The following is a 20470-nucleotide window of genomic DNA, read 5'->3' as shown; positions in this document are numbered from 1 at the left end:
TTACATTGTTCTTAATGACGCTCTAAACAAACAAAATGATAGATCGTACTCAAAATTGACCAAAAAAAAAAGGACCACTGACAGTAGTATCAACTTAAAAAAAATGAAAAATGTTCTGCGGGAAGATTTAAAATTGCAAATTTCCGGTATATATTTGACAGAATGTAACATTATTTATATGTGTTAACTTTTTCAAAAGTGCGAAATTTTCCTCTAGATTTCACAAGTATTTTTTTTTATCTATCATAAGACCCCTTCCATAGTTTTTTCTAATAGGTTAAATAAATAAAATACTAGGAAAAGAAATCCATTGTTCTCTCGATAGTTCTCTGTGATCGAGACAGGCAGGTCCGTCGTCGAAAATGTTGATAAAAGTACAGAAAAATCGAAGCTGACCGTCATGATATTAGTTGTCTATATAGTCAATATATTTTTCTGTCAATATAGAGTTGAGATATTGACAAGTTCTGTATCGCACAATGTTTATATTAGTAAGCTCTAAAAGTCTTTCGAAGACAGTTCATATGTAGAATTTTAAATATGAAAGATGGAGCAAAAAAATTGTTTTTCTCATGGTGAGCCTAACGCAACTAGGAAAAAGCGCTATATTGGTTATTTCAAGAGATATAAAAAAAAACTTTGTTCTACAAAATTGCTTTCCATAACTGGATCTACAACACTGTCGAGCTATGTTTACCTCTATTTATGAATATAAGAAAGTTAAATTATTTATTTCATTGACAATTTTAGTCACCCTTTTTTCAAAATGAGCGCTTTATTATATGTAATAACTTTGTCGAAGACAATTTTCGTCTAGTGAATAACTGTCGAGGTTATTAATGCTGATTTCCACTTGAATGCACCTCCTGGACCATCGTGCATTCAGGCCAACAGCGAGTAAAATGTAGAAAACATTCCCACCTTATTCGTTAAATTGTTTAGTTATTTTACTATCTCCATTGTTTTCGTTACAACAAGTGCTGAATATGTTTCCTATCTATTGGTATATAATATAACATATATAACAATAACGATTTTGCGTAATATGCATTTGAAATCCCTTGAAATTTCGTTCATTTTTCGTAGAGTGACCCCCTTATATAGAAACCAAAGACGTAGTCCTACGTTAAAATTACAACTAATCCTAATCCATCATATTTTAAACAGACAACTGGCTTTCGAGATATGATTCTTAATTTTTATCGTGGGATTCCTCATTTAGTATGGATGCTATTTTATGTATGAAATAGCTAATACAAGCAATAGTAAAACATTCTTCAAGCCATGTCGAATCAAAATGTCAATCTTTTATCTGAATATTGAAATTTTGATACTATTTTAATAACTCATAATATTAGTTAATGACACAAATATACAGTAAATCAATTATGGAGAATTTTATAAGAATCAATTGGTACTCAAACTAACAACTCTAAAACAGTATGACTAAAATCATTGGTGTAAAAAAGTATGTTGCAACTAATTTCATGTATAAGTCCAGACTAACCTTTAAATAAGGTAATTCAGAACAGTTTTGAAATAATCTATTAAATAAGAAGTGTATTTTGATTCGAAATATCCTGAGAAATGTTATTCATTCTGTCAAATATATACCGGGAATTTGTGTTTTTTGAGGAAAATGCTTTGTTTATCATGCAACTTTATATTATCGCTTTCAAAATAGGCCCTTTCTGAAGAAATAGACTTTTTCCAACGAACAATTCAGTCATCGGAACACTTTTTATAGCTGTATTCAGTTCACGCAGCGAATTCGTTCTTATGTATTTGATGCTGTCGAAACGGGCCCCACGAAGCGGTAATTTGAGTTTCTGAGATAGGAAAAAGTCATACATACATATCTGGAGAGTGCAGTGCTTGATCAATCAAATTCGTGCCACTTCTAGTCAAAAAATCATTCGCACCAATCGAACGATCGGCACTAGTCGTGCTGCGACTTTTCTCATGCCCAAAATATCCACCAGAATATGACACATGGTTTCGTGAGACCAGATAACTTGTTCTTGATGACGCTCTAAACAAACCAAATGTCAGATCGTGCTCAACATTGGCATTGAGACCACTGACAGTACAGGTCGGACTCGATTATATATAATATAATCGCAATTTCACTTTAAACGTTAATTTTCGAATCCATAATTGAATCACAAAAAGCTATTTTGCTATTGATGTTTGACATTCATACATTAATGAAAAAAATGCTTTTCCTGAGATTCGATTATGTATAGGATTTGAAAATAATTGTTGAAAAAAAATTGTCGACTATATATAATCGAGTCCGACCTGTAGTACCAACTTTAAAAAAAATGAAGAATGTTCTGCGGGAAGATTTAAAATTACAAATTCCCGACATATGTTTGACAGAATGTAACATTGTTTATATGTGTTAACTTTTTAGAAAGTGCGAAATTTTCCTCTAGATTTCACAAGTATTTTTTTATCTATCATAAGACCTCTTCCATAGTTTTTCCTAATAGGTTGAAAAATAAAATAATAGGTTGGGGGAAAAGAAATCCATTATTCTTTCGGAAGATGGCTGTAGTGATCGATATATAGTATGGTATGGTACAATTTCAAGTGTATGCTCGTTGTCAAGGTGACATTTCACGCTGAAATTATGTTTTTGTTTTTTTTGTTTCATTCAGGGTGTTAACAATGGAAGTCAACAAAGAAAAAAAAATTGGCACATTTTACAGTTTTTCTTCGATAAAGGTGGAAATGCAAGCCAAGCTGCTGATATTGTAAATAGTGTTTATGGTGCCGATACTGTAGCAGCTAATTACGTACATTTTGGTTTTGTCGATTTCGTTCAGGTTTTTTTATGTTGAAGATGTACCTCGACAAGCAAGCCCGTCATCGAAAATATCGATAAAAATACAGAAAAAATCGAAGTTGATGATATTAGTTGTAGCATCGTTCAAAAGCTATAAATCGACTATAAAACAGTTTTAAATCATTTGCGCAAAGCTAGATTCACATATTTCATGCGAAAATAGTGGATTACTTTTTCCCTAACCTAATACTATACTAGTCCATTTATGTCTATAAATTGAGCCACGCAATATCATAGGTAATACCACGATGCGTGCGCAACATAAACAGTCACGCTAATGTTTCAAAAATAATAAAGTGACCGTTAAAAAGGACAGCGATCGTACCACACAGTAGCGATCTGACTTCGTAAGTTGAGACTAAAGTGTTGTTTAGTCTTTTAGATGTTGTGAATGAATGAGCGCAATTTTCATAAAAATAATCATTCAGTCTTTCGTTAGCCCGAGAGCTCTAAAGTCCAGTCCAGTGAACGGTCAATCAGAATTGAACAGTTTTATAATAATTAGTTACATTATGCGTCTAGATGTGGCTTATTCATACCGCTTATTATTCATAAAAAGGAATACTGGACACGACTCTTTTGTTAGAAAGTATCGAGTAAAGCGACCAAGAGAAAAAAGCAATGATATTTTTTGATTTTAGAAAGCGTTAGTTGTTTGTTCAGTGTATGAATAGATAGAGAGACAGATTTATGGAGAAAAAAAGGTCAAAGTATAGCAACGATATTCAATATTTACATACAAACTGTTATTCTCGTGTAAAAGCTAGCAATTTCATTTGGATAAACTCGAAAGAGTTATTTCAGTTCCATAGAGGGTGTTTCATAAACTCATTACGAACAGCCACATACCGTATGTAGTTATGGCTAAATCATCCCACACAAAAACACTTGCCTGTCCACTTCCTACACTCAATTTGCTCACAATTCGTTCATTTTATTTATATCTCACATTCAACAGAATTACACTATACACATCTAGTGAAAATCAAGTGTTAATCTCCTACGCAAATTTTACAGTTGCAAAATTCAACATCAGAAAGGTTGTTATTTTGCTCGGCTGTGCAACCGCCCGGATTCCGGTACAAACGAGTCAGCTGGAATCAGTCCCAGCAGATCCCAATCTACATACTGTGTGATGCAAGCACTTATTTCGGCCCGGCACTTGGAATCCCCTGGCAGCGGGCAGAGGAGGCGGAAATTGTTTGTAATAATCATGAATGCAAAAATGGTAACAAAGTTTGAACTTTTCTATCCGCTTTTGGTTCTCCGGCTTCGGGGGGAGACCATAGCCGTTCCGCCTTTGTGCCCTTGCTGATTGCGATGATGAAATTTAATAAACAGATGGAAAGTTGGTCCTCACTTGAATAGTGAGGTAAATAGGGAAGCATACGTACAATTGTACTGCTATTCGCATTTTTTGTGGGGCTGCGTCCAATCGTTTGCAAGCATGGGAAGAAAAAAAACATAATTTTTCCCCTGAACGTCTTTTTGAGCACAACTCATTTGAAAACATAAATCATAAAATATTTTCGCTGCTCTTCCATGTATATTTATCGGGCTTACGAACAGTGAAAAGCTCGTACAGTTCGTATTTGTTTCAAATTTGGTACTCCTTGTGTTCGCTCAGCGAAAAATTCGCATGTGCCATAATTCATCGCGAACATTGTGGATCCAGAGTTACCCTAGCAAAAGATTTTTTTTGCTTCTGAAATTCAGTAGCCCGTGAAGTATAAACCTTGCTGGACGGAAAACAGCCCAAATTCATCCAATTTCAGCTCTAAATGCTGGGATCTAGAGGGATCAAACTTTCATCCAGTTGATAGCATCCAGTCGAATGGAGTTCATTTCCACAGCTGGACCATGTTTATTTTAATAGGACCAATCAGTTTTCTCTTCACTTCTGATTCCTGTGTTCGATGATGCATAGAGGCTGAACGAGAAAAATACACCCTCCGCACAGCATCAGCAATGTGTGAGTTCTTCCCTCACGGGTCGGCAGGTGGAATATTTTGGTTAGATAAATTTAGCCTACCAGGAAATAAAAGTTGATCCTCAACTTGTTTTTCCATCCCCGGAATGCATCTGTGAAAACAAGCTCTCGAAACGGGCAGATGTTGAATAGAAGCCAATAAAAAATCAGTTTATGTAGTGAATTTTTCACTGTATTTTTAATTCGCAAGTTAAACTATTTTATCATGGCATAAAGGAGTATCAGTTGTTGTAGATTACCATTTAATATTTGACCATTTCAGGATGTTATAGGTGAACAAGTGTATTTCTGAATCACTGTCAGAAATATCAATCCACTTGCGAGCTTAAGCTTGGGTAGACTGTAGACTTCGTAGTTGCTCTTTGTGATTGACCTGAACCTGCGAAATAGCACAAAGAACACACTGAATGACGGTTGGGAGTATCAAACCTTTCTCATTGTGCAAGTTTCGGTGATTCGAGCTGTAAATAGTCAAGCTACGGTCTTACAGTCACCAGGGGAAGGGAAGGAATGTTAGTATGATATTCGTGACCATGAGGGTCGCCTCTATAGCGTAGTTATATTGTGATTTTCACGGAGGGGATAGTTGTTAGTGGGGAGAGATAAGAATTAGGATTCACTGAGGTAAGTGATCTGATTATGTAAATACGATCTATCGACCACTCGACGGAACGAAAATCTGAGAATCTCATTCTTCACAACACATGGCAGAATCGATCTTTAAAAATCGAATGCCCTTTTTCCAATTGATTTACTTGTTCTATATAAGTATTGTCTTATTTTTAAACATGAAATTAATATTTCACATTTCTATTCAAACATTAAAGGCATTTCAGTTTGATTGTCATAATGAAAGTCACAAAAAAACTTGAAAGCCCAGAAAAAACAATCCAGGGAGCCAGGGAATTAATCTTGAACCTTCATGGAATTATTTAATTAAACAAATTAATTGAAAATTATTAGAAATTCAACAACTGATATTCATCCAGAACTCTACTGACAATAATCTCGTTGAATCCAATCGTATCATACACCTGGCATTTAGTGTCGAAATCTTACTAGTAGTCCCAGTTCTAGAAAAGAACGCTTCAGCTGGACCTGATGTCATGGGATAGTGACACATTTTCACTGTCACCCTTGCGAATGTGATGGTTTGAATATAACTTGACCACTTGTTTTGTAATGACCAAACTTACAAAACTGCTTCTCCTAAATTTATTTACTAATTTACGACCTTGAAAGAAATCAAATGTTGAAATGAATGAAAGGGCTTGGCCGGGTAAGGGAGTAAAAAGTGCTCCTAAAGCAAATCCCTAACTGTATGGCAAATATTGTATAGGATATTTTATGGGGACTGGGGACTTACTTCGACAAGTAGACGGGATTTATCTGGTAACTTAGGGTTACGCGATTCGAAATCCATTTTCTTCGAACCGGATGCAGCGAAAATGGTGATTTTCTTCACGAAAAATCCACCAAACGGGAATTGCACTAAAACTGTTCTTCTCCACTAAGAAACAGCTTAAACACTAAACCAAACTGTACGCGAGATTTCTGCGCAACAAAACTTGGTGGGAAAATTGTTAAGGAAAATTCGAGAATTTTCCACTTTCGGAGAACGATTAAAAAACCGTGCGTACTATTCCTTACGTTGTGCTTTAATGAACAATTTGATGATGATGATGATGTTGAATTAAAGAGGCTTTAAACTTTTCAGTTCATTCGCCTCTAAGAGAAACAATTTGAACAGATGGTATTACATTTTATAATTAAAGAAAATCAATGAGAACTAGATCGTGAGAGAAAAAATTAATTTCACACAATTTCGTAACGGTTTTGACGTAGGACTACGTCTTTCATTTCTATACCGGGGTGTAAAATCAAAGTTTCGAAAACGAAAGCGTTACGCCGAAGACCGAGATTTTGAGTGTTAATAGCTCCTAAACAACTGAACGAAATGGTATGATAAACACTTCATTCGAAAGATAAAATGTCTACGCGTTCTATACTTGTTACTTTCTGATCCAAAAACTTGTTTCAATAGTCTTAAATTTGCTTTCAAAATAGGCTATTGAAATCACCAATCGGTATATAGGCGAGCGCCGCTCGGAAATCCACTCAGTTCTAATTGAACAGCGATTGGAGCATGTTGTCGCTGTTGTGGTGAAGCTCTTCATTTATCATGAAAGCGCGGATGAACGGTGTCACCAAGAGCCTGTTTGTGCACCTTAGGCCAGAAGGGAATCCATCAGGAGGAGAGTGATGCTTCAAACGGTTCCCCGGGAAGATCTCGAAGCAGCCGCTACACACACACACACATACACGCACGGAATTCTTTCCGTTTGGATCGAGAAAGATCCGGAAAATAATCTGCCAGTTCCTCTAGGAATTTAGAAATACATTCATGTGAAAGAGTTTATTTGAATGTTTTCTATCCATGTAACACTGTGACCAAATATGTTTCAATCAAGTGCTATTAACAGATGGTTATCGAGTTAGCATTAACCACTGGTGGGCTTCCAGTATCGAGGAAAATGTGGAAATATCTAATCGTTACTGAAAATAATCTGCCAGTTCCTCTGGGAATTTAAAGTTACATTCATATGAAAGAGTTTATTTTAATGTTTTCTATCCATGTAACACTGTGACAAAATACATTAGGTTTTGTTTTTTTTCAATCAATCGCAATCAACAGGATAGCTTCTGAAGATTATTCTTCCCCATCAGTAGGATATTTCCGTATCCAATATTGGATGCATAAAACCTTGTGCCTCCAACGTAACGCTCTCGTTTTCGAAGTTCTCCAAATATTCATTCATTCAGAATGAATTCAGATTAAACTTCATGCAAATGATCTCTAAATCAACGATAGTCCTACGTCACCCTTGCGGTTATACCATAGATATAACCCACTTCCTGTTTTTCTAATTCATAATCAGCTCTAACATTACCGGCCACCTTTTGAAATCAAATTTCAAAACTACTTTACATGAGATGGAAAATTATTCTTCGGTTGCACACTCTAATGGGCAAATTTTGGAGACTGCACGCTTGAGGGTTCCACTGGAAATGCGAAGGGTCGCAACTCGGGTCACTCCATCAGGTCCTAGATGCACTTCGAGAACGCGGGCGAGAGGCCAACGAGCTGGAGGAAGGGATTCATCCTTGACGATGACGATGTCTCCAACGGTAATCTGATAGCGCTTCGGGTTGGCACTGTATTGTTGGTTTAACTCCTTCAAATACTCATTCCGCCAACGATGCCAAAAGTTTTGTGAATATTTCTGGAGCTTCTGGTACTGGTCGAGACGGTTCAGAGGAACATCACGGATATCTGCTTCGGGTAGTGGACGGATCATGTTTCCCACCAAGAAATGTGCCGGAGTTAAAACAGAAAAATCGTTGGGATCGCTCGAAAGCGGTAATAGCGGGCGGGAGTTCATGCTATCTTCAATTTTGATTAGAACTGTTGTTAGCTCTTCGAAAGAAAGCAGTGAGGAACCAAGTTGGCGCACCAAGTGGGTCTTGGCTACTTTTACCGCGGCCTCCCAAAGACCACCGAAATTAGGTGGTATCAGGTGCCATTGGATGTTGTCATCGGATAGGTGCTTGGAAATCTTGTCGTTGTTTACTCCTGGTTTAAGTATAGTATAGACTTCGTGCAAGGTATTTTTCGCACCAATAAAATTCGTACCATTGTCCGAATATATATGCTGCGGCCTATTTCTCCTCCAAACAAAACGGTCTAGAGCCATCAGGAAGGCATTCGTGCTCATGTAGCTCGCCAATTCCAAATGAACAGCTTTCGTACTCAAGCATACAGAGCATACTCAAAATACATATGTAGGATTTACGGGCTGCAGCTTTTCGATGGCTTGGTTTGAGGAAAATGGGTCCACAATAATCGACACCTGTGCAGATAAAGGCTTCATTTGCTGTCACTCTTGCAGCTGGCAGCTGGCCAATTGGTTGTTGAATTGGTTGCGGGTTAGATCTGCTGCATTCGTAGCATTTTCGAATGGCACTACGAACAGCTCTCCGACCATTTATTGGCCAGAATTCATCACGTACTACAGCGATGGTGACCATAATTCCACCATGCATGAGCTTGCGATGTTGGTGTTTCAGAAGAAGTTGCGTAAAATGATGAAATCCGGGAATGACGATCTGGTGTTTCACATTATATGGCGCGTCAGATAGGCGTAACCGGCCACCAACGCGGATCAAACCATCAGAATCGATAAACGGGCTTAACAAATGAAGTGAGGATTTTCCTGATACCAATTGCCCTTTTTTCAGGCGCTTTAGATCTTCGGGGAACGTTTCAGCTTGAACCAGCTTCAAGATGGCTTCCTTGGCATTCTGGTGCTCGGCGACAGACAAAACGCTGCTGACATTACGTTGTTGCGTATTTCTGCGAGAGTTGTTATAAAAACGAAAACAGAATCCAATTGCACCAAGGAGGAGTGAGTACGACGAAAATCTGTCGATCAACGATTTTGACTGGATCATTTGATTTGTCAGGATAATTTTCGAACTAACCTCCTTTTCCTAGGACGGTAACTGGTTTTTCTGCGGTGTTCGAACCGGCCACCTTGATCTATTTTCTTTTAACCAGCTAGGACCAAATTTCCACAGCTTGCTTGCTACTAATTCTTCTGCGCACATTCCTCGGGAAACGAGATCAGGGTTATCTTTTCCAGCTACGTGGAGCCATTGCGATCCGTGAGTTGTAGATTGAATTACCGAAATGTGGTTTGCAACGGAGGTCTTCCAGGATCTGGGGGGAGATTTCATCCACTGCAATACTACTGTGGAATCGGTCCAAAATACCACAGTAGAGAAATTTATATCTAATGCCGTTGAAATTTTCTCATACAAGCGAGGAGAGTTGAGAGCCGCACACAGTTCTCACCTTGGAATACTGAGCGGTTTCAAGGGTGCTACCTTGGACTTCGATGTCAACAAACTGATTTTTACGATACCGTTTGCTGTCTCAGAGCGGACGTATACGCAAGCACCATGCTTCATGCTACCTTTGAAGCATCTGCAAAGCAATGCAATTCGACGCGTTGACATCCGGGAATCAAAACGTATCTATCAATACGGAAGTTGGAAAGCCTCCAGAAATACATCAGCAGTGGATTCGATTCGCCGAGCAATTACCACAGCTCGGCGAATCGAATCCACTGCTGATGTATTTCTGGAGGAACTTCCGTATCCCACTCCAGGGCTAGCAGCCACAGATATTGCATAAGAATTTTTGCTTGTACAATGACGGGAGAAATAAATCCGAGAGGGTCGAATAATTGAGCAATTGCAGACAGGATGTTGCGCTTCGTAGGTGCCTGATTTTCGATGATGATTGATGTTTCAATTTTGGAAACGTCTGCCTCAGGTTCCCAACTTATGCCGAGAGTTTTGATGGTTTCATCGGGTCCGAACTTAACAGATGATTCAGTTCCAAGGAGCTCAGGAGGAAGACCAGCCAAAACCGGAAGCGAAATCGGGCACCACTTCCACAGTCGGAATCCGCCTTTCTGCAAAATCTCCGTTAACTCTGTATGCAATAGAATTGCTCCTTCGATTGTGTCGTCACCGCTGATGAAGTCGTCAACGTAAACATTTTTCTTCAGAGCGTTGCCTGCTCTCGGGTAATCATTTCCATTATCTTCAGCTAACTGTAACAGGGTTCTCGTAGCGAGGAACGAAGATGGTGCGAGACCATACGTAACAGTGCGTAACTCATAAGTCTTCACAGATCCGCTACTGCCAGGTGGCCACAAAATCCTTTGCAAGGAGCGGTCATCAGGATGCATAATTACCTGCCGGTACATTTTCTCCGCATCTGCCACTAAGGCGATCATAAACATGCGAAAACGAAGATGTATGTTGAGAATGTCGTCCTGCACGACTGGCCCAACTAACAACGCATCGTTTAGTGAGTGCCCGGAGCTAGTTTTCGCTGATCCATCGAACACGACGCGATCCTTGGTCGTTGAACTTGATTGTTTTATCACGGGATGGTGCGGAAGGTAACATCTGATAGAAGTAGCTTGATCATCATCGGGAACGGGAACCATGTGACCCAGGCTAATATACTCGTTCATAAACGCATGGTACTGAATCTTCAGTTCTTCATTCTTCTGCAGTCGCTTGTCCAACCAGCTAAGACGCCGCATCGCTATGGCTTTCGATTCGCCAATCATCTTATTGAAATCGGGATGCTTGGGCATTCGAACAATATATTGCCCTGAGGGATCACGGGAAACTGTATTCTGATAGAAATTTTCACAGTTTTGCTCGTCGACGGACTAATTTAAAGCGCTCACATCTTCTAGCTGCCAAAATCGCTGCAGCAGTTCATCGATTGGTACAACTGTCGCCACATGACAAGTTGCTATCGCTTGCTTTAAATGTTGACGGTTACTCTCGATCTTTCCCGACGCAATCCACCCAAACACGGTTCCAATACACAAAAGGTTTGCTATACGAACCTGTCCTTTCCGCAAGAAGGAATAGAAATGAACAACGCCTATTATCATATCCACTCTACGAGGAGTTCCAAAATCGGGGTTGGCTAAGGCAATGTCATCGGGAAGCTCCAGTTCAGACGTACTGAACGGTACGGATGGAGTATCGCATGTAACTTTCCGCAATACCAAAAAATCGAGCACTTCATGGAAATCGGATACACGTGATCTAACTTCAGCAGATACTTCATGTTTTGCATTCGTAACGGTCCCATCTACACCGGCAATTGGCGCGTTGACAGACCTACGGCTCAAATGAAGTTGTTGGCACAGACGCTCGCTTATGGCATTTGGTTGGGAGCCGGTATCCAGCATGACACGGGCGACGTGCTCTTGACCGTAAGTATCTACTACGATCAACACAACTGTGGTCAGAAGAACGCTGGTAGGATGGACTACTGTCTTCGCACACGGGGAACTGTCGGTAGGAACAGCAGAAACGGTGAGAACGCTGGTGGGACCCGGATTGGTAGCCCTTGATGTGGATGATCCTTTAACAGCATTCTCTTCGGGAATGGTCGAGCTTAGCTCGTGTGGTCCAGGATGAATCATCGAATGATGACGCTTCGAACAATGTTTACACGTAAACTTCGATCGGCATGAGCGAGCGAAATGGTCGCTACGGAAGCAATTGATACAAAGCTTCTTCTCAATCACAACCTTCATACGACTTTTTGCATCCATGTTGTTGAGCAATGGAGCAATCAAACAGGGGGTGTTTTTGCTTCTCACAGGCTGGAAACTTCTGCAGCTGCGTTGGAACTCACACGGGAATTACTGGGACGCTTCGAGATGGAGGATTGATTCGCTGACTTCACTTGGTTGTGGTGTGGACGATTAACCGATATCGTCTCTAGTATGCGGGCCCGTCTTTGAAGGAACTCAATCATCTTGTTAAAAGTGGGTTGATTTTCGGTGGCGATAAACTCCTCCCACGCAGCTAGAGAGGCGTCATCTAGTTTGTCCTCTAATAGCTCCATCAGTATTGAACTGAAATGCGCGACAGGCTCACCAAGTTGCTCTAAAATCTTGGTGTGACGCTGGAAATCGTCCACAATTTTGTGGAGGGCATCAACGGACTGGTTGGAAATCTTCGGGTACTTCAACAGAGCACGGATGTGCTTCTTACGCAGTAGGGCCTTGTTTGAATAGCGCTGCACTAACGTATCCCAAGCGACGGTGTAGTTATTAGTAGTAATCGCGATGGACTGGATCAGGCTGGCAGCTTCTTCTTTCAAGGACGCTCTCAAATAGTGAAATTTTTGGACGAATGAAATCTCCGTGGACGCATGGATCATGAACCGGAACGTGTCATGGAACGTCAACCAATTGTTGAAGTCGCCGTCATACTCGGGAAGTGTGATGGTGGGAAGCTTCACGTTATTAGGACCAGGTGCCTCACGAGCCGCAGCGGGGTATGCGGGTGCGACGGGAGCAGCAAGGGGCAGCATCGAAACCAAAGCAGCCTTCGCTTCGAAATATTTTTCTTCCATCTGAACTCTGATTTGTTCACTTACCGCTGAAAAATCTTCACTATCATCCAGTTCTTCGTATTCGGATTGAACGATTTCAAACGTGTCCCAAATCTTCTCAAGACGTTCCAGCCGATGAGGAATTTCGCCTTGCTGTCTCTCGGGATCATAATTCAGGATAAACTGGATCACTCTATCCATAGCTTTGATGGAATTTTTCTACTTCGCTTCCTTCGCCTTCAACCTCCTTTCGTCTGGCATTCTCCGTAGATAGTATTTTCGGCTTCCGGAGTGATATTAGACACGATGGTGATGAAGCTGAAACGGTCGAAAGGGACCAGGAAGCACCACAAAAAACCACGTAATCGTATTGGAGAGGTACTCACCTTTAACCTCTCAAAATGAGGCCTTGTATTATTGGTAAATATCAGCGACAAAATTTCAAAAACGGCTATATTCGATGGCAGTCTAGGTTATGCGCAACACGTGTAACGGGACGGGATCGATTTTCCGGGAATTATCAGCACCAGAACTCAAATACGGCGATGCGTGTTGGTAAACGGGATTATGCTTCACGCATGTGACGGGACGTGATTGATTCTTTCAATATGAATCCAGTAAACTCCAAAAACGATGAAATGTGTTGGCGTGCGAGGTTATGCGCAACACATGTGACGGGACGGGAACGATTCTTCCAGGACGGATCCTGGTCACTGGCACCAAAATGATGGAGACAGGGGACTTACTTCGACAAGTAGACGGGGTTTATATGGTAACTTCGGGTTACGCGATTTGAAATCCCTTTTCTTCGAACCGGATGCAGCGAAAATGGTGAAAAATTTTCTTCACGAAAAATCCACCAAACGGGAATTGCACTAAAACTGTTCTTTTCCACTAAGAAACAGCTTAAACACTAAACCAAACTGTACGTGAGATTTCTGCACGACAAAACTTGGTGGGAAAATTGTTAAGGAAAATTCGAGAATTTTCCACTTTCGGAGAACGATTAAAAAACCGTGCGTACTATTCCTTACGTTGTGCTTTAATGACCAATTTGAATAGATAACATTTTATAATTAAAGAAAATCAATGAGAACTAGATCGTGAGAGAAAAAGTTAATTGCACACAATTTCGTAACGGTTTTTCTAATTCATAATCAGCTCTAACAATATTAAATAAGAAATTTTGGCGGTTTGTTTGAACCCCTATGTGGTTTAACATAGGATCTATAGTAAAAAACGTACTTTTTCGTTTTTTTCACGCCATCCTCAGAAGATTTGAGAAAACAATTTGATAAAAATACTGAATTTGCATCTCACTACGTTGTATCAAGAAAAATTATTATTAAATTATTAGAAAAATTATATAAAAAAATTACATCAAAAATTTGAGTACTTCAGTACTACTCTAAATCATATTTAATTGTCTTCCTACGGCTTTTCTAGATAGGTGTGATTTTTTTCAGTGTTGCGTGGTACCAAAACATTTTTTATATTTCCATAGGGCCTGGCTGGGTACGGGAGTAAAAAGTGGCCGAAACCAAATCACCAGCTGTATGAAAAATATTGTATAGGGTACTAAATATGAAATTTTGTCAGTAGTATCATATATTTGAGTTCTTATATGGTACAACATAAAGGGTGTGTCACATCAAATTGCATCACGGAAAAAACGCTGTAAAAATTTAATTTTTAGGAATTATATGTTCAGCTTTCGCTTATAATCAGATAAGAGTGTATAGATCACGTTGGCCATGCTTCACTGTCAATTTTACGTAATTTTGGAAAAATGTCGTCGAACGAAAAAGAGCGTCGTGAATTAATCCTGTGCACTCATTTCGAGAATCCGGAGTTGTCACATCGGGACATCGGTAAGATGCTGGGAATCGTCCAATCCACGGTCAGCAGAGTACTAAAACGATACTTCGAGAACCTAACCATCGACCGGAAGGTGAAGAACGGCAAAAATGGATGCTCCGTCAGTGAAAAAGATCACAAGCGCGTAGTTAAGCAGTTTAGACGTGATCCGAGAAGTTCGGTCCGGGATGTCGCCAATAAGTTGAATTTGTCAAGTTCATTCGTCCAGCGGACCAAGCAGCGGGAGGGCCTGCGTACAAACAAGGTTCAGAAGGCTCCTAACTGCGACGAAAGGCAAAACATGGTGGGGAAGACGCGAGCCCGGAAGATGTACACAGCGTTCCGGAGGAGATTCGCAAGCAGAAACTATCCAAGTTTGCCAAAAAGTACATGGTGTGGCAAGCGATCTGCTCTTGCGGAAAGCGGAGCGCCCCCTTCGTGTTTACCGGCACGGTAAACGGGTAGGTTTACCTTAAGGAGTGCCTACAGAAGCGCTTACTACCACTATTGAAGCAGCACGAGGGCCCGACCATCTTCTGACCGGATCTCGCTTCGTGCCACTATTCAAAGGACGTGTTGGAGTGGTACGAAGCCAACGGGGTCACCTTCGTGCCAAAGGAAATGAACCCGCCCAACGCGCCGGAGCTTCGCCCAATAGAGAAATATTGGGCGATTATGAAGCAGGCCCTCCGGAAGAACCCAAAAGTTGTCAAATCGGAGGCGGACTTCAAGAAAAAATGGATTTCTGTTCAAAAAAAAACTACAACCTGACGTTGTACAAAACCTTATGGACGGGGTAAAGAGGAAGGTGCGAGCATACGGGCTTGGGCTCGAAGTATGAATAAAAAGAAAATGCCAAAAGTTGTTTAATAGTTTTTATTTTACTGTCTAAAATTTTCAAAAGGATCGGTCTACTGGGCGAATTTCTACAGCGTTTTTCCGTGATGCAATTTGATGTGACACACCCTTTAGAATCTATGGTGAAAAATACACTTTTTCGTTTTTTTCACGCCATTCTCAATAGTTTTGAGACAAGTAAATGAAAAAAAAAATGCTGAAAGTACGTCTTGCTAAGGTGTATCGATCAATATTTTCAAATAATTTTTTCATCAAAAAATCAAATACTAAAAATAATTGAATTAATTTTAAATTTAATTTTAAATTAAATTTTAATTTTTTTTATTTTGGGATTCAGTACTATTCTAGTTTGTATTCAAATTATTTCCTAAGTCTATTTTAGGTATATGTGATTTTTTCCGAATTTTTAGAATGTTTTTTGCAGTAAAAAAATTGTATATATCTTCAGGCATTTCGAAATTTTGAAAAAAAATAGTACTATGAGACCCGCTTTTGCTCTAATTTTTACTAAAATGCGTTCGTATGTGTTGTTTCTTCCACATGTAGCGTAATTTTTTCCTAAATTTTTAAGAGGATTGCGCGAATTAGCTGATTTAGCTGAACAAATTTACATTTTGTTTTTTAGTTTGTCGCGATTTTTTTAGAGTAGGAATAATCGATCCGAAAAACCGGAATTTGGAGATACATCGATCCAAGATAGCTCAATCTTATTCACTATCACTAATTTGACATCATCGAAAGCTATCCAAATGTTGACATTGGGTCTGATCACGAACGTCACTTCACGGTGAAAACGAAGTGAATTGTATACAACGTTATTACGGCTGCCACCGTGTGTGTAGAATCCGGAAGAGTTCATTCGTCGTGACATCTTTGATGAACTTGGTGTTACTATGAATACCACGATACTGTCACGTCACGGTGAAAGCTAGTCACGCGGAATGGAGTAAGTTGATTTTCGGATTTATTTAGCTTATTTGCTAACATTTTGAATCTTGTTTTGCTTTTTAAGAGAGAGAGGATAAACAAACAGCAATTTACCCGCTTGGTGGCATTTTTAGAACGAAATCCTGACGTATCTAGAGGACGTGAATTTGTTTTTTTGGATTCGATAAATGCGCTATGTAATTGAAGACTAAAAATGTAGCTCTCGTAGACTGATTGAAACAGGGAGAAAGGTCTAATTTCGATTGTCGTAAATGAATAGATTTTTTTTTCTATTTTAAGAATTAGACTAACAGAGAGTTGCAACCCCATAAAATGGCAATGGCGGCCACTGGCGTAAAACGATCATTATGATAGATTATGTATTATATTGATTTGTTGATATTTTGAATATAAAATAATAACTGTAATGTTTTTCCAATATTGAAGAACTGGTTTGTGTAATTCAAGCATTCGCAATTGGTGGACAAGACCCAAATCAGGACGATAGTTACATCGAATAAGGCAATTGATCTTTTGTTTTTACGTAATAGATATTTTCAACGATATTGTTTCGAAGACATACTTTAAATGAAAGAATATTTAAATTCCAAATAAGGAAAAAATTAATCTATCATCGCAAAGCTTTTAAATTAATAATTTTTAATAATTTTTTAATAATTATCTAGTTCTTTTTCCATCATTTTGAAATCCGTCTAAAGAAAATCTGAATCATTTTCTGCTTTGGGCAAATTCCTTGAAACTCATCAGATGTTTCATACGAAAATTATGCTTCTGACCGACGCTACTGACCAGTTTCTGTTTAAATAATTATATCAAACCTCATGACCCGTATATATAATTACGCGAGAATAGGAAGGATAAGAGGATTAAACTTCAGAATCCCATATGGGAGTTGCTCAGATTGTACTGATCATGAGATGGATAAATTTGGGTTTATTCTGATATATAGAATATATTATTATTCATCAAAATTGTAGAAACGGTTCTTAAAAAAATGATTCTAACGTTGACCTATACTAAATATTTCTCACTATTCAAACGAGTAAGACAGAGCTGAGTACAAGAGTATGCGAGATATCGATTATTAAAATCATGATAGTCACGTAATTTATAGAAAGAGGAAATAAAATTACATTCCCATATGTTCAACAACTACATTATTCAAGAGCAACCAAGTATTTCTCCTCATCTTTGAACCAGCGTTTGATTCAGCAAACTAACGCACCAAGCAAATGATTCATGGAATGAGTCCGAATAGTTAGCATTGAAATATCTAATCATCGAGGTGAAATCGCAAACCTGTCATTCTAAAACATACGGTCAATTTAATGGAATACTCTCTCATACACTTATTAATTGCCTACATAACGTTCAAACGTCCGAAATTATGCAACCGACATAACTTTCAAACGCCCGAAATTATGCAACTGACATGTCTCTTATAAACGGGAATGAACTGTTTCACGGAGTTTATTTTTACACGCAACTGTCCGTGACAATGATGATAGACACAAAAAGATTTGGTGAAGCGTAAGTGACGTGAAAGCGTTTGCGACAGTGATGTTCGTGATCAGGAAAATCGATGTACATTGAAAAAAAAATCCAAGATCGAAAAAATCGAAAGAAAAAGATCGATCTTTACGATTTTTTCGGGTACAGAGAATCGATCTAAAAAATCGGAAATCGAAATGGAAAAGATCGATCCTCTGAAAATCGATCCAAGATCGCCCAATCCTAATCGGAATCCAATCGGGACGGCAGGAAGTTAACTGTGGGAAACCAGAGAACCAATAGTTTCAGGTTTGTTATAAAACTTTATCAAAGAAAAAGCAAAAGGATAAAAGGATATCATCTCGGATATGGGTGAGGCGGATATGAGGCTCAGATGTAGCTGGTAAATATAATAATTTACCCAAAAAGAATAAAAGTACCCTCAACTTATATGAAATCATACCTACGACAGTAGCAATTCGTCCATCTCAGTGTATTTAAACCCAGGAAGAATGAAGAGTGATCACACTTTGCAAACTAATTTAGATGAGAAGTTCAGTTTAGATTGACCTTGTATACACGGTGATGGATGCTTTTTGTAGTTCATGTTCCGATATCGCCGGATTTATAACGTGGAGAGGCATCTGCTTCAGGTGCTACTTGTATCTGAAGGACCAGGAAAGGAGATCACTGCAATCTACAATTACAACGAAAAGTTTCACGTCAAACGCACAGGTTGACAAATCAGCGGATGTCAATGGCGGCTCGCATGACGATGCCAAGGAAGGTGAAAGAAAGAACAGTAATCGGTGTGCATCTTGTCGCAAAAAAGTGGGACTTATCGCCATCGAGTGCCGTTGTGGGGATGTATTTTGTCCGATTCATCGATACAGTGATAAGCATAAGTGCTCCTTCGATTATCGCCAGTTTGGAGCGCAGGAGATTAGGCGTAATAATCCAGTTGTTGTTGCAGAAAAAATTCGGAAAATTTGAACATAGGATACAAAGAATTATTTTAATCGCACGTACACATCTTATATATGTTAAAATTCACTTTAGAAACGAAACTTAGGCTTCCATGAACAATAAATTAAATAATTCTGTCAATCTTACAGATTCACAGAGGTCATTTAGTCCTCGGTATAGGTTCCTGAGTTCCAATTAGGGCATTGGATTTTTCATTAGAATAATCTCGTGAATGTACTTGTATGAACGAATAAAGGTGCAAATTGATATTTCGAAATTAAACGTCAATATTTTGTTTCATTGTCAGATGTGCTACAAACATCTGCATTGGTAAATGGTTAGAGGGGGTGAATACGGTCGTGGGTACGTTGACAAATTTATCAAGCGGTATGGCATATGCCTACTTATGATGTCTAACCATGTCAAATATTCAGGGCACACGAGAGCGGCTTATGCTTTAACCCTTTCGTCGCCCCGTCATCCAGATATGGGTAACACTTTCCTCGTTCAAATTAAATAGGATTTTTAAAAGGAATTTGATAGAATAGGCACCTAAGTGTAACTATGTGTAGAAAAATAATAAAATTATAACCATATCATTATAATGTTTATACTATACTTTTTATTAAGGGGATGGTGGTTTGTACTGCAGCTTTTTGCGAAACCCATATATACGACTTTGCCATGTGTTATTGTTGTCAATTGATCTTCAAATTAAATAAAATAAAGCTAGATCATGTGAAAGTTGTCTACAAACTAAGTTTGATCTTTATTTGATAATTTATCCGCAATTTGGGTTCCGCTATAAACTCAGAAAAGTCACTTCGGGCGACGAACGAGTTTAAGTCCTTCCATCGACAACATACATCGATAGAGACTCGTTAAATGCTTCTCAGACAAAAGTAAATAAGTTTTAGAGGCGAATGAACTGAAAAATTTAAAGCCTCTCTAAAACAAAGAACTCGCTGTTCTCCTGTGAGCTCGATTGGCACAGTGTCAAGTTGATGTATGCATTGCGTGACCGACGCTTCCATCGGACTGGCAATGTGTTGACCCAGATCATGTGCAGTCCTGAATTGCTGCGCTATGGCACTTGCCTTTTCAGTAGATGTTAAGTAGATTTGATTGTTGTTTTTGAGCGGAGGCACTGGTTTTGGCTTATTTTTTAAAACTTTAGTCAGACGCCAAAAGGGCCTTGAATATTTAGGTAAACTTCGAAGGTCGTTATTAAACTGCTTATTTTTCAGATTTTGCACTCTAGTAGCAATAATTTTGTTAAGTTTTTTGTATAGAACTTTTCTAGTTGAATTCCCCGTCCTCTGGTATTGACGTCTGACACAATTCCTAAGGGACACTATTCGTTTGGTTTCTGGATCTAGAGGTGTGAACTTACAAGTTACCGTCGCCGATGGGATGAACTGGTTTTCCGCCTCGCCTATGTAGCCCGAGAGTGCTTGCAGCACCTGGTCGATGTCATTCTCTGTTTCCAAGCGGGTGTTCTCGT

The 20470-nt window shown here is 39.1% G+C and overlaps 2 protein-coding genes across 2 annotated transcripts; both read right to left on the bottom strand.

Moving 5' to 3' along the window:
• Positions 1–10003: 10003 nt before the first annotated feature.
• LOC129766235 (uncharacterized) lies at positions 10004–11050 on the bottom strand. The gene has a single exon (XM_055766750.1). The coding sequence runs from the start codon at positions 11048–11050 to the stop codon at positions 10004–10006; it is 1047 nt and encodes a 348-aa protein (XP_055622725.1).
• A 1052-nt stretch (positions 11051–12102) lies between these two features.
• Positions 12103–13047, bottom strand: LOC129766234 (uncharacterized). Its single transcript, XM_055766749.1, has one exon. The coding sequence runs from the start codon at positions 13045–13047 to the stop codon at positions 12103–12105; it is 945 nt and encodes a 314-aa protein (XP_055622724.1).
• Between the last annotated feature and the right edge of the window lie 7423 nt (positions 13048–20470).

Source organism: Toxorhynchites rutilus, chromosome 2 (genome assembly GCF_029784135.1).
Source record: "Toxorhynchites rutilus septentrionalis strain SRP chromosome 2, ASM2978413v1, whole genome shotgun sequence".
NCBI classification, from domain to species: domain Eukaryota; kingdom Metazoa; phylum Arthropoda; class Insecta; order Diptera; family Culicidae; genus Toxorhynchites; species Toxorhynchites rutilus.
The sequence above is the reverse complement of the archived record's forward strand: the minus strand, read 5'-3'. Positions and strand labels throughout refer to the sequence as shown.

Bases quoted from the DNA above. Each gene is read 5' to 3' on its own strand.
- LOC129766235 (XM_055766750.1), bottom strand. From the start codon at position 11,050: ATGATTGGCGAATCGAAAGCCATAGCGATGCGGCGTCTTAGCTGGTTG.
- LOC129766234 (XM_055766749.1), bottom strand. From the start codon at position 13,047: ATGGATAGAGTGATCCAGTTTATCCTGAATTATGATCCCGAGAGACAG.